At 29.6% G+C, this 12,619-nt stretch overlaps 2 protein-coding genes across 6 annotated transcripts; one reads left to right on the top strand and one right to left on the bottom strand.

The window, feature by feature from the left end:
* The first annotated feature begins 886 nt into the window (after positions 1-886).
* LOC132920680 (serine/threonine-protein kinase/endoribonuclease IRE2) lies at positions 887-7,165 on the top strand. 5 transcript variants are annotated; one of them, XR_009660759.1, is made up of 19 exons: positions 887-1,194; positions 1,254-1,380; positions 1,449-1,491; positions 1,584-1,729; positions 1,806-1,934; positions 1,993-2,103; positions 2,169-2,430; positions 2,616-2,818; positions 2,885-3,141; positions 3,205-3,398; positions 3,464-3,650; positions 3,716-3,815; positions 3,879-4,084; positions 4,163-4,287; positions 4,356-4,500; positions 4,561-4,755; positions 4,826-5,181; positions 5,990-6,074; positions 6,784-7,165. XR_009660759.1 is itself a non-coding variant. In XM_060983302.1 (18 exons), the coding sequence occupies exons 1-17, from the start codon at positions 1,105-1,107 to the stop codon at positions 5,159-5,161; spliced, it is 2,856 nt and encodes a 951-aa protein (XP_060839285.1). In that variant the 5' UTR covers positions 887-1,104; the 3' UTR covers positions 5,162-5,181; positions 5,990-7,165. The 5 variants fall into 5 exon arrangements, 3 of the variants coding, with proteins under 3 accessions (XP_060839285.1, XP_060839274.1, XP_060839263.1); XR_009660758.1 differs by having other exon boundaries at positions 6,779-7,165; XM_060983302.1 differs by having other exon boundaries at positions 5,990-7,165.
* LOC132920688 (glucose dehydrogenase [FAD, quinone]-like) lies at positions 5,172-10,473 on the bottom strand. The gene is made up of 9 exons (XM_060983323.1): positions 9,848-10,473; positions 7,415-7,617; positions 7,155-7,329; positions 6,721-6,992; positions 6,459-6,629; positions 6,235-6,388; positions 6,013-6,179; positions 5,555-5,943; positions 5,172-5,474 (listed from the first exon to the last, which is right to left on the bottom strand). The coding sequence occupies exons 1-9, from the start codon at positions 9,996-9,998 to the stop codon at positions 5,285-5,287; spliced, it is 1,872 nt and encodes a 623-aa protein (XP_060839306.1). The 5' UTR covers positions 9,999-10,473; the 3' UTR covers positions 5,172-5,284.
* Positions 10,474-12,619: the final 2,146 nt, after the last annotated feature.

Below are 12,619 nucleotides of genomic sequence, written 5' to 3'. Positions count from 1 at the left end.
AGAGTGGATAAAGAATTTATAAAGGAGGGCCCAAGTGCCTTTATGTCAGTCTAAATCAGAAATTGTATTTTGGGGGTTAAAAATATTTTTAATCAAATAAACACTAAATAATATTTTAAAGCTTGGATTGTTTAAAATAGGCGTATGTAATTTGCGCTAAATAAAAAAATATTTATGTAATTAAGTAATTTGCACCACATAACACGAAATAAAGGAGCATTATATAATCTGCGCCATCTTGTACCTTCAAAAATTGTAATTTGCGCCACTTTTGAATAACTAAACAATTTGTTTTACAGGTTAACATATCAACACTGCCTAACTGTTTGGTACCTATTAATTTTAATGTAATATGCAGATTTCAGGTAACTCACAATTATGAATTAATGCAATTTTGTAGATCAGATTGATGGAATACAAACTATTGAACGTTTATCGTTTAAGACGATTAATCGGCTGAAAGAGCTTAATAAAAAAAAACATTTGAGAACTCATTGGTCTGCAAGATGAAAAATGAAAATGTATCTAAGTTAAACTTATGTAAATTTCTTTGGTGACTGGCGAGTGTCAAAAAAAAACAAGAGTACAAAACTATTCACTACAACCTACACTGTCTATAAGTGTCTACAGGCATCAATAATTGACCGCTGGAGAACGAATGTATATTGTATAATGTATAATTAACAATTAATAAGCGATTATCGTAAAGTACCCATGGCCATGATAATATGAATGAATTATAAAATATACCATAAAAAATACTAACTGCAGTCACGCCATCGTCTGTTGCTTATTTGGCGTCACTGCGATCGACGAACCACCGACCGACTTTATCACCGAATCTCTTATCTACTCGATTTTCAATATTATTATTATTGTTGAAACTTTTGCGCTTAAATTCTGTATTTCTGTTTAATGTTTGTCGTCTCGTTTATCCATAAGATATGTCATCGTTATCGTATCGTTTCAGACACTAAACACCGTTAACGTTACACAGTTTTCAAAAATGGAACCAATCGAACGTTGGTTCGTATACCGATGGTGATGCGCCTACTACTTGCGGTTGATGTGACTGAACTGTAAAACGCAACTTTTGACGACGAAATGGCATTGACCATCCGGGTGATGCTATTGGCTGTCCCACTTTTAGTCGGCTTGCTTTTCGTTGATTCCCAGGACCTCAATCATCCAAAGGTGTGTATTCGTTTATTGTGTCACCTTTTAGATATTATGAAGCGTTTATTTGGTTTTAGGATGACAAGAGTTTGGTCGAAACTAATGTTTTGCAGTATGAAGGAATCATATTTCTGTCCACGCTTGATGGTTTTTTCATCGCGGTCGACCAAAGGTCTGGCAAAACTTTGTGGAAGTTTCGCGATGGTATATTATAAATTTTATACAGTTGTCTGTTAATATATTACCTACTACATTTTCTTTTGTTTTGTTAGATCCACCTGTCAAAGTTCCCTCTAATATTAAAGATGCCCTAACGTATGTATTCAATCATTTTGTTTTAAATAAAAAATATTGTCATTATTATTTTTAATATAAACATTATAAAATTTAGTTTATAATTGTTATAGGCCATTATTTTTGCCAGATCCTAGGGACGGTTCCCTATATTTACTACATAATAAGGATAAAGTAGGAATCAAAAAGTTGGATGTCACTATCCCTCAGTTAGTAGCTAATTCACCATGTAGAAGTTCAGATGGAATATTATTTTCTGGTAAATAGTCCTGTACATAAATAAGATTTATATAATTATTTAAGGAATTATTATAATCATTGTACATTACTTAAAGGAAAAAAAATTGATAGTTGGTATTTTATTGATTGGAATACTGGTGAAAAACACCCGTTTATGAATTTTGAAAAGCAAGGTGAAATATGCACAGCGATTGCTTCAAAATCTATACTATTGAGTAAATCTGGTATGTATTTTAATTGTATCATAAAGTAATTTAATTTTAATTTTTAATTTTTAAATAGAATATAGCGTTATGATGGTTGACAGTTTAAGTAGTGACCAACGCCAATGGAATGTAACGTTTTTCAGTTACAACTCTAAAACTATGACCGATGAACAGAATTATAATCATGGTATTTCATTTTAATTAACCGTTTATTAAATCTTAAAAAGTTTTATAATTTTGTTTATTAAATAGGTATGACTTATTTTGCTGCTAGTTCGTCTGGTAATTTTGCAGTTTTTCTTAATCCTAAAGATAAATTTGAAAAATCTCCTCCAATTAACTATAATAATTTACTTTGGGAAAGAGAATTTGATTCACCTGTTATTGGAGTTTATCAACATGATGGCGAGAGTCTATTGTCGTTACCACTAACTAACATAGCTAAAGACTCAATAAAGCATTTAATTTCAAACATTGCATTATCATCAAAAGATCCTAATTCTGTTAGTTATTTGTAAGTAAATTATAAATTATTTTATTTAGAAAAAATATCTATGTCTTTATGGTTATTAATTTATAGATAGTTATTTCTAATTTTATTAATCATCACAATTGACTAATAATTTACAACTAATTGTTATTAATAATTGTAAGTTGACAATTCTGTTAAATTAAATATTTTAAATATCTGATTTATAGCCATACACTTTACATTGGCCATCATATTAATACAGGATTGTATGCATTACCAGCCATTGCAGACACTGGTGAAGTTAATCCATTAGTAGATAGAGGATTAATTGTTCTTTTGGATAAAACTTCTTTTTCAGTATTACCATATTATAGTGGTAATGAGTTTAATGTAGAACCTAAAAATGTTGAAAACCACACAATCTTATTGGGTAATGCAAATAAATAATTATTCTGTTTTACCAAATGTTTCTACAACATAAATCATCTTTTTGTAGGGCACTACCAGCTGAATCAAGAATTAAATACAGGTATACCGAGAATAACAGGAAACACCGATTCAATAATTTACTATCACAATATGAGTGGATATAACTACAGCAGTAAACAAACAAGCACAATATCCACTCAGACTCCTCAATCTTTGGACTCGTGGCTTATTGTTCAAATACTTGGAGACAACGCTGGAATTAAATTATTCATGATTGGGATAACACTGTTGATGAGTTTAATGTTCTGGTATCTACGAAAAGAAGTAAGACAATTATTTTTTTATCTCAATTTCATTTTATTTGTTAAAAAAATTAAAAACTTTTAGATGAAAGGTTTGAAGAATAAATCAAATAATAGTCATAACAGTTCTCAGGGAAGTTCAAGAGGTTCAAATCATTCCAATACTAGTTCATCTCAAATAGTTGAAGAATTACCTGATGGTAGTTTTTGTATTGGAAAAATTATGTTCCGTACAGATGCAATTTTAGGAAAAGGATGTGAAGGAACATCAGTTTTTAAGTAATTATTTTATTTATATCTTATATTTACTTGTATTTTATTAACATGGATTAATATTTTTGTAGAGGGGAGTTTGAAAGTAGGCCTGTAGCTGTTAAACGATTGTTACCAGAGTGCTTTATTGCTGGGGAAAGAGAAGTACATATTCTTCGAGAATCTGACTACCATCCTAATGTTGTTCGTTATTATTGTACAGAACAAGATAAACAATTTCGATATATTGCACTGGAATTATGTGCTGCTACATTACAAGTGAGTTTATAATTTACTTTTATTTTTGATTTTTAATTAATCGAAAATATTTAATATATGTATAGGACTATGTAGAAAAAAATGAATTAAGAAATGAAATTACTCCAAAAGAAATTTTATGTCAGTCAATCAAAGGTCTGCAGCACCTTCATTCGCTTGGAATAGGTAATATTTATAATTACTATGATCAAATAACTATTTTATTATTATGATGATATTCAATATCAGTTCACAGGGACATAAAACCACACAATGTATTATTGTCAATACCTACGCGTGGAAATGGTAGTTTTAGTAGTGTCCGAGCATTAATTAGTGATTTTGGGTTATGCAAAAAATTACAGGGGGGAAAAATGTCTTTTTCTAAACGTTCAGGAGTCACTGGAACCGATGGCTGGATAGCACCTGAAATGTTTGTTACAAATGCATCTGTGGTAAGAATAATTTACCTAGGTACTTTTGTATATTGTATAATATTTTAATTACAAATGTTATTTTCATTTCTTTTAAAGACTAAATCTATTGATATTTTTTCAATGGGCTGTCTGTTTTACTATATCCTTAGTCAAGGAAAACATCCATTTGGTGATTCATTGTGGCGTCAAGCTAGAATATTGGATAAACGTCAAGCCCCTTGGTAAAAAATATTAAAATATTTGTTAATAAATTATGTAATGCAAACTAATATATAAGTATATAATATAGTCTCAATGCATTAAATGAAAGTGAAATTTGGAAACGTTTGATATCACTGATGATAAGTCGAAACCCAGAAGATAGACCCACTGCTACAGCTGTTCGTTATTATCCAGCATTTTGGGACAGCTCTACATTGCTATCCTTTCTTCAGGTGTCTATTTATTTAAAACTTATACGCATACTAGGGAATTTAATGTATGCAATTTTTTAGGATGTTAGCGATCGTGTGGAAAAGGAACATTCAATGAGCCCTGTAATGCTAGAACTCGAAAAAGGTGGTGATGGAGTAATCGGACAAGATGGTTGGCATGATAAGATTGATCAAGAAATAACTTCAGAATTAAGGAAATACCGAACATATAGAACTGGGAGCATTAGAGATTTGTTAAGAGCATTTCGAAATAAAGTTAGTTATGATTAACTAAAGTGTAAAGATATTTATTTTTATTTTACCTGTTTATTTTTTCATGTTATAGAAACATCATTTTCGGGAACTATCTCAAGATACTCAGAAGTTATTCGGTGATATTCCTGATACATTTTTAGAATATTGGACTTCCAAATTTCCACTTTTAGTGTATCATACATGGACAGCTATGCAATGTTTATCAAATGAAATAACATTTGTTAAATACTATACTAGCTGTTACCAATTTCCACGTACAGAATTTTCTGATTTGCCTAACTGGCTGTATGAAAGTGATCAGCCAGTCGCATTTAGCAGCTTACAAAAAGTACCTAGACGTCCAAATACTGGTATGAGTTGGCGACACAGAAAACGTGGGAAAACTGTGGAAACTTCTGAACAATAATTTTCCAATGTTTCAAAAAGGTAAAAATAAAATTTATTTTTTTAACTAATAGGTATAACTATGACGGGTACATATCAAACGATGAGTAAATGATAGCAATAACAATTAAGTAACAATAATATTTTAATACTTATAACCATAATAATATAAAAAATCTGTGATTTTACATTTTTGGGTTCTTTGAAAACAATGTTTTTTTATGAGATCAGCTCCTTTCTCCGCTATCATTGCCACAACAGCGTTTATATTCCCACTTGGCATGGAAGGCATTATTGATGCATCAATCACGTATAATTTATTTAATTTATGCACTCTAAAACATAAATAAAATTAATTATTGTCGAATAAAAGTTATTTTTATCCTAATTTACATTGAGTGAATACATTTTGTACCTTAATGAATGATCCACTACACTTTTATTATGGATACTTCCCATTTTACATGTTCCAACAGGATGATAAGATGTTAATGTCATATGTCTAATGTAACATTCCCAATAATGGTCTGATCCAAAATTATATTTTTCACATCCAGGAAAATGTTTAGTATTAAACATAGCGCCAAGTTTTGATAATGTTTTGGTTTTTACAAATTTGTTCACCAACTTCATTCCTTGAATCAACACATTGACATCATGTGACTTTTGTAAATAATTTGGTTGAACAACAATTTCACGATTTATGCCTAACTTTACATATCCTCTGCTTTGAGGATGCAATAGCACTGGTGCTAACGAAATAACCTGTCTTCCCACAAGAGGTTGAAAATATTCATTCCAAATCTTAAATTATACAATAAATTTAATATTTTAGTTTTATCTGTTTTAGATTATTTATAGTATTATACTCACCTCATTTTTTAAATTCAAGTGATTGAAGTATGCCGCTCCTGCATCTGATGATATTCCATAAGGTAAAAGCATAAACTGCAAATCCGGGGATGATATAGAATAGTTTTTTTCATCTGATGGTAGTTGTAATAAACCAATAGCTTCACATCCTGGATGCGTCCATATGCCTACAAATTAATTATATCAAAGAAAATTAAAATGAACTATTTGGGTAACTATTACCAGTCCCTTTGAAAAAGTATTTATAAATGCTTATTGGTGATATAAAATCTTTAAAAGTTAAGTCCAATGATTTTTCTAAAGTTATCATGTCCAATCCAGTAATAATATGGTCTTGTAAGTTTTCTCCTACTGCCAAATCCGCAATCACAGGAATCTTTAAGTAATAATATTAATTTAAAAAAAAATAAAAATGTAAAAAAAATAAAAATAAAAATGTTTTTCACTTTTAATGGTTTAAGTTGTTGTGCTGGTCCAATACCACTTAATAAAAGTATTTTTGCAGTATTCAATGTTCCTGCAGACATGACAACAGACTTAAGTGCATAAACTTTAAAAACTTGGTCAAACCTGTTGTACATAACACCATTTGCTTCGTAATTATGTTTAAACAGCACCTACTTTAATGAAATTTTAATGATTTATTAAGTAATTTTAATATGATATAAAACTATTGTTAAAATACTTTATGCTGTGAAACATAATCACCTTTGTAACCAGAGCATTTGTGAGTACTACTAAGTTTTTTTTTTTTTTTGATTTTAAGTATAGGTGTTCAGTGCTTAATCTAGCCCCTGTTCTTATTGACACTGGTGTTAATGAGAAACTACCACCATCTCGTCTAGGAATATGAAATCCATCATTGTTCATATCTAATGAAGTATTAAAGTCCAACTCATTGGCCGCCTTAAGTACAGCTGTTGCAATTGGTGTCACGTGTGTTGGTTGATGACTGAAGAATTGTTTTTTATTGGGTGATCCTGGTTGTATGGTTTTTATTTTTAATGGTTTTATATTTTTATTATTTATGTTGTGGATTTTTCTCATTTGTACATATATGTTTGTATAAAATCAAGACACATAGTGATAAGTTACTTGTAATGCTAACTGTTATATATATTTTTTAACATAAATATACTTACTATTATATGTATCAGCTTTTTCATATTTGTTGAAGTAGTAAAGAACATCCTCTTTTGTCCAATCTTGTTCAGATTGCCACGTTAAATAATCAGTAGAAATATGTCCTCTTATATGAATATTAAAATTAATGCGACTGCTGCCCCCCAAGACTTTTCCTGAGGGCCATTGGCTAGACTTAAAATAGAATCAGAATCATAATTGGCTTGTATTAAATTTATTATTAATTAGAAAAAAATTTAATTTTATGTAAATTCAATACATTATTTTTCATTGCGAGACATGCGTTTAACTGTGACTCCGTTTGGTGTTGCCAATCGATTGGTGACTTTTGGAACATAGGTGTGGCAAGAGGTATATCATGTAATAATGACACTTTAGGACCAGCTTCTATTAATAAAACAGTATGTGCTTCATTTTCTGCTAAACGTGAAGCTACAGCAATACCTGCTGTTCCTCCACCCACTAAAAAATATGTTGTATTTTAGGAAACAATTTCAATTTTTACAAGTACATATTTGTAAAGAGAAATAATTATAATTGGTATACAATAAGAGCTTATGCTAATGATATTTTTAAATAGTAATGAAAATTTTTTTCTACAGATTTGGATAAATTATTCTTTTATGAAAAGTTTATTTCTTGTTACAAAAATTGATAAGTTAAATGCAGGTTGAAATATACCACTAATATAGTAATGATCTTTTTTATTTTTATGAATAATTTATGATATAATATTATTATTTATGTGTAATAAGCAGGTTCTAGATCAAAATATCTAGTCAAAAATATCTCCAATTTAAAATGTCTCCTGTTAAAAATATCTTTCAATGGAAATATCTCCCATGAGAATATTTTAATATTTTATATTAATTAATTTTATTATTTTTATTTATTATTAAAATATATAATATATAATATCCGTTGTTGCGATTATTTGATTATAATTATTGACGTAAAAAAATAATTCTAAGACATCTATGTACAAGGAAAGTACGAATCCCAATGTTCCGCAACTTATGGTCGCATATATAAGTATTAAGTATGTAGTACCTATTATGTATATTACTAAATTGTATATTATATTGACACCAAACTCAAACGAGTACTTTCTGCAGTCTGCAGTTTAGTGTCAGACATTATTTTCAACTAATATTTTATATTATCTTATTATTGCCTCTACTATACCAAATACCAGGAGCGCATTTAGAATTGTATTTTAGGAGGGGCTAATTAAAATTTATAAACATCGTCATACAGTAAAATAAAAAAATTATATTTAATGTATCATAAATAAAGAGATAATAAAAGATGATTAATTTTGATAATAATACCAACTTAAAATCAATAAAATGCAATTTAAGACTATTGCAACGACTTTTATCGACAATTGAAATAATATTTAGACTCTTAAAATTTCAGGGGAGACTGCAGCCCCTCAGTTCCTCATAAATACGCCCCTGCCGCATGTCCGTATACAGTAATACGACTAATACCTTTGTATTTGCGATGTTTCTAAATGTAATACCAATATAATTATTATATACAGTAACAGTATGGTCCCTTTTAAAGGTAACACTAAATTATTCTGTTCAGTGACATCGGATTGATATGCGGTTTTCGGGAGGCGATAGGGAATGCCTAAATACACATTTTTCAATAGTTTTCAATTTTTTAACTCTTTTATTGTGCGCATGCGACATACAACTTGCATTTTTTCAAATAGCAACACTTAATTTTAACAACAGATTTGGATAGACCGACATTTTTTAAGTCAATTTGGTCCTTTTTTACCATAGCTCTAAAACCAAAATTGAACTAAATGACAACGAGTTAAAGTTTCGATTAACATTATTGAATTTTTCAACAATCATGCTAGAATTTTATGAATTGTCATGCAATTTTAAGTATTTTTTTTGTATTGCTCAAAATTAAATTTAAATTATTTAATAATATCTAAAAATACAAAAAAAAAATACTTAAAATCTCCTCCCTAAAACCGCATATCAATCGACAATCCTATGTCTTTAAATACCTAGGGCAGTGGCGCATCCAGGATTTATTTCACGGGGGCGTTTTAAAATTTAATACTTATGGTAGGCGGGAGCTCCGCTCCTTATTACATTAACAAATACCATGTATTGATATAAATTATTATTTATTATATTAAGACAGTATGTGTAAGATCTACAAATTGTATAAAACTTTTATACTATAACTAAAATAATAACTTTTATATTCTAATCTTATTACATGATAATGCTTAGCAAACTTGGATAATTTAAACTTAGAAATTATTTGAGGTGGCTATTAATTGTACATAATTTAAAAAAAAAAAACGTATAATACCTAATAATATTATCATAAAAAAAAAAAGACAAATATACCTATTCAGTTGTAAGTTACCATAAAATGTGATATCCTCACCCCATACATTTTAATTATCCCAATTTCAAAATACCCGGCGAGCTTTATTTTAGTATTATCTCTTTTCCCTTATCCCACAGTGTCCCACTAATTATATTATAAGCCTATAATTCTTTGTTAGGATGGTAGGTACCTACGGATTGCCAATGTACATATTATTGAATTATTATCTTATGTAACTGTACAATATATTTTTGCCTGCACTTATACTAGTTATACTTTCATACTTCGTCATAAATTATTTAATGCCAAATAATTATTTACGTACCGACAATGTGATCGAAATATCGGGTTTGGACGTGCTCATATCCCGCGTACTTGTCTAAAATTACGTTCAAAAAGTAGTCGGCAAGCACATACGACACAAAAATATTGACCAGAATAGTGTACGATACATAGATCAAAGCTTGGTAATACATCCCAGTCGATTTGGCGGGCGAATGATTTGCGTATAACGATTACCGACCACTAGTTGCAGGTATTCGCGCAGCAACAGATATAAAATACCACGATCAGCAGGCCGCTTCAGTTTCACTTACTCCCAATATCATAATTCATAATGAATTATTTGCAACTATCAAGTATCAATCATGGTCCGACGACGACGATTGACATCGGGCACAATACAGAATATTATGCTACAGATATACTTATTGATACGTCAATACGTTGTCGGAACGTAGTGACTAGAGAGTACAACTGAAAACTGACTCTTTCCTTGTGGACTTAGATCAAATAATAATATATAATGTTCTAAGTTCACTAGCCATGGCTAATATGCTATGAAGTATGACACTATGACTGAATTAGTGAGTTGACTGACGAGTAACGACTGTAGTGTATAAGTGGGACCGGGAAGAGTCGGTCTGTAGTTCTGTACTCTATAATCTATATTCTATACCTTAGATCATATTATACTATGGATGTAGTCATGCGTATAATTGCTCTAACACCGAATTGTGTCCAACATCATCCCCACTATCTTTAAAATTTCACGGTACACGACGCTAATGCGCATGCCCGAAGTCCAGAAATCACTTATCAGTATAACAGTATCATTCGTATAGATTTCTGGGCATGCGCATTTCTGTCGTGTACCGTGAAATTTTGAAGGTGGTGGGGATGATGTTGGACACAATTCAGTAAACGCATAGCTACATCCATAGTATATGATCTAAGATATGATCTAAGGTCTATACTCTAGTTCACTAGTTGTTTGTCGATTACCGTTATCAATTATAATTTTGTTATTATCAAAAAAAATATTAATTTGTTATCTAAAATATATTATCATCGTGAACGGTCACATAGATCCCTCGACAGCTAGATCCCGGTGACTAACTGACGCAAGAGGATCCAATTGATGCATGAGGATCTAATTGTCGTGGTATTACAATAATCATAAGGATCTTACCAGGGCCGTATTACCGCTTAGGCTGTGTAGGCTAAAGCCTAGGGCGGCAAATTTTTTTTTGGTGTGACCCAAAAACTACGTTGAGATATTATTTTTAAATATAAATTATAAAAACATGCAATAATATAATATATGAAATAATATTATTAGTTATAAAGTATATAAGAAAATATATGTGTAGGTTCTAAAATGGTAATTGAAAAATCTGTTACAAAAGAATATAAAGATTTAAAAACTCGTAGCAAAATTAAATCAATTTTTTTTTGATGAAACTCGACATAATGATTTAATTACTTCTATAGTAGAGAAAAATTTAAAATTGATACCTTTTTAGTAATTTTAGATCATTTATTGAATGAACTTAACAAGAGAAGAGCTGCGTATCAAAATTGTTTTTTCCATTTGCCGTACTTTAATATATATAATATTTTACACGCATATGTCGTTCTGTTCAGCTTATTTTTATGAAATATCTCAATATCTTCAATTCGAAACGTGGTAAAGACGGACGAGGAAAGGTGTTCCTGGGTCGGCGATGTGGTTACTGAACGTGTGGACATTAAATATCAAATATGACACAACTAAGTTTCACAAAAAAAAATCGATGTTTACATGAGTTTGATTTTCTATACTTTGGAGCTTTAATTTACTTTTTTAGACATAAAATAAATACATACTTATTGCACCGGACAATCTGCTACACGCCGGGTGACGTATACGTATGCATATTTTATTAACGCGCGATGCATAAAATACGTGAGACCAAAAATACATAATCGTCATATTAGTATATTACCAGACCCCAGACCCATTTTATATAATAATTTATATTTATATTAATTGTATAAATAGCATTTTTCATTTTTAACCGGCCGAGTACCCGTCCAATATAAGTTTTTTTATCCCTAGCAAAAATAAAAAGTTTTCTGAAAAGACACATTAATATTTTTTTATATTGTCTGAATTTAGGATTTTGATGACATTATTAGATTTCATTTCATATTTCTGTGATAACTATTTCTGCTCAACCGATATTGTTTTTTGTAGTAATTTAAAAACGAATAACTGTAGTTATTTGAAAATTTCCCCAAATATTAATGTTTGTATTTCTTATACATATTATAATTTTCAAAATATTTTGACTATACACTTTAGCCTATAGGATAAAATAACAATAACATAATACCATAAATAGATGCATTTATTATATATACATATATATATATATATATATTAATATCGCAAATTATCTGAGCATATTAACATTAGAACCTATTGATTATTTTAAAATCAGTAAAAAATAGTATGAGTAGGTATATATTATTCCTAAAAAGGTCGGTACCGAAACGGGAATGATATAGTCACATGTATATATAACGAGTCGAATGTGAATAACTGCTTATATTTAGAAATTGATTTTATTGATTTTGTAAGTCCTTCTTTATTATACGTAGATCATAATCTATTAACTATTTAGTATGTAATATCAGTTTAATGATTAAACTTTTAAATATTTTTAAAATTATTAATCATTTAGTTCAGCCAACCCGTAAACTGCTGTATAGCTACTTATAGTAGGTGACTACAATACTACATGTAGACTAGGTTAAGTATGTCACTATAACG

Source organism: Rhopalosiphum padi, chromosome 1 (genome assembly GCF_020882245.1).
Source record: "Rhopalosiphum padi isolate XX-2018 chromosome 1, ASM2088224v1, whole genome shotgun sequence".
NCBI classification, from domain to species: domain Eukaryota; kingdom Metazoa; phylum Arthropoda; class Insecta; order Hemiptera; family Aphididae; genus Rhopalosiphum; species Rhopalosiphum padi.
Note: the sequence above shows the minus strand (reverse complement) of the source record. Positions and strands in the feature narration are given on the sequence as shown.

Coding starts and splice junctions, on each gene's coding strand:
- LOC132920680 (XM_060983302.1), top strand. CDS start 1,105: ATGGCATTGACCATCCGGGTGATGCTATTGGCTGTCCCACTTTTAGTC. Junction 2,431..2,615: donor CCTAATTCTGTTAGTTATTT/GTAAGTAAATTA, acceptor TCTGATTTATAG/CCATACACTTTACATTGGCC. Junction 4,501..4,560: donor CATTGCTATCCTTTCTTCAG/GTGTCTATTTAT, acceptor GCAATTTTTTAG/GATGTTAGCGATCGTGTGGA.
- LOC132920688 (XM_060983323.1), bottom strand. CDS start 9,998: ATGTATTACCAAGCTTTGATCTATGTATCGTACACTATTCTGGTCAAT. Junction 7,618..9,847: donor ATATTTCGATCACATTGTCG/GTACGTAAATAA, acceptor CATATTTTTTAG/TGGGTGGAGGAACAGCAGGT. Junction 6,389..6,458: donor AACAACTTAAACCATTAAAA/GTGAAAAACATT, acceptor TATTACTTAAAG/ATTCCTGTGATTGCGGATTT.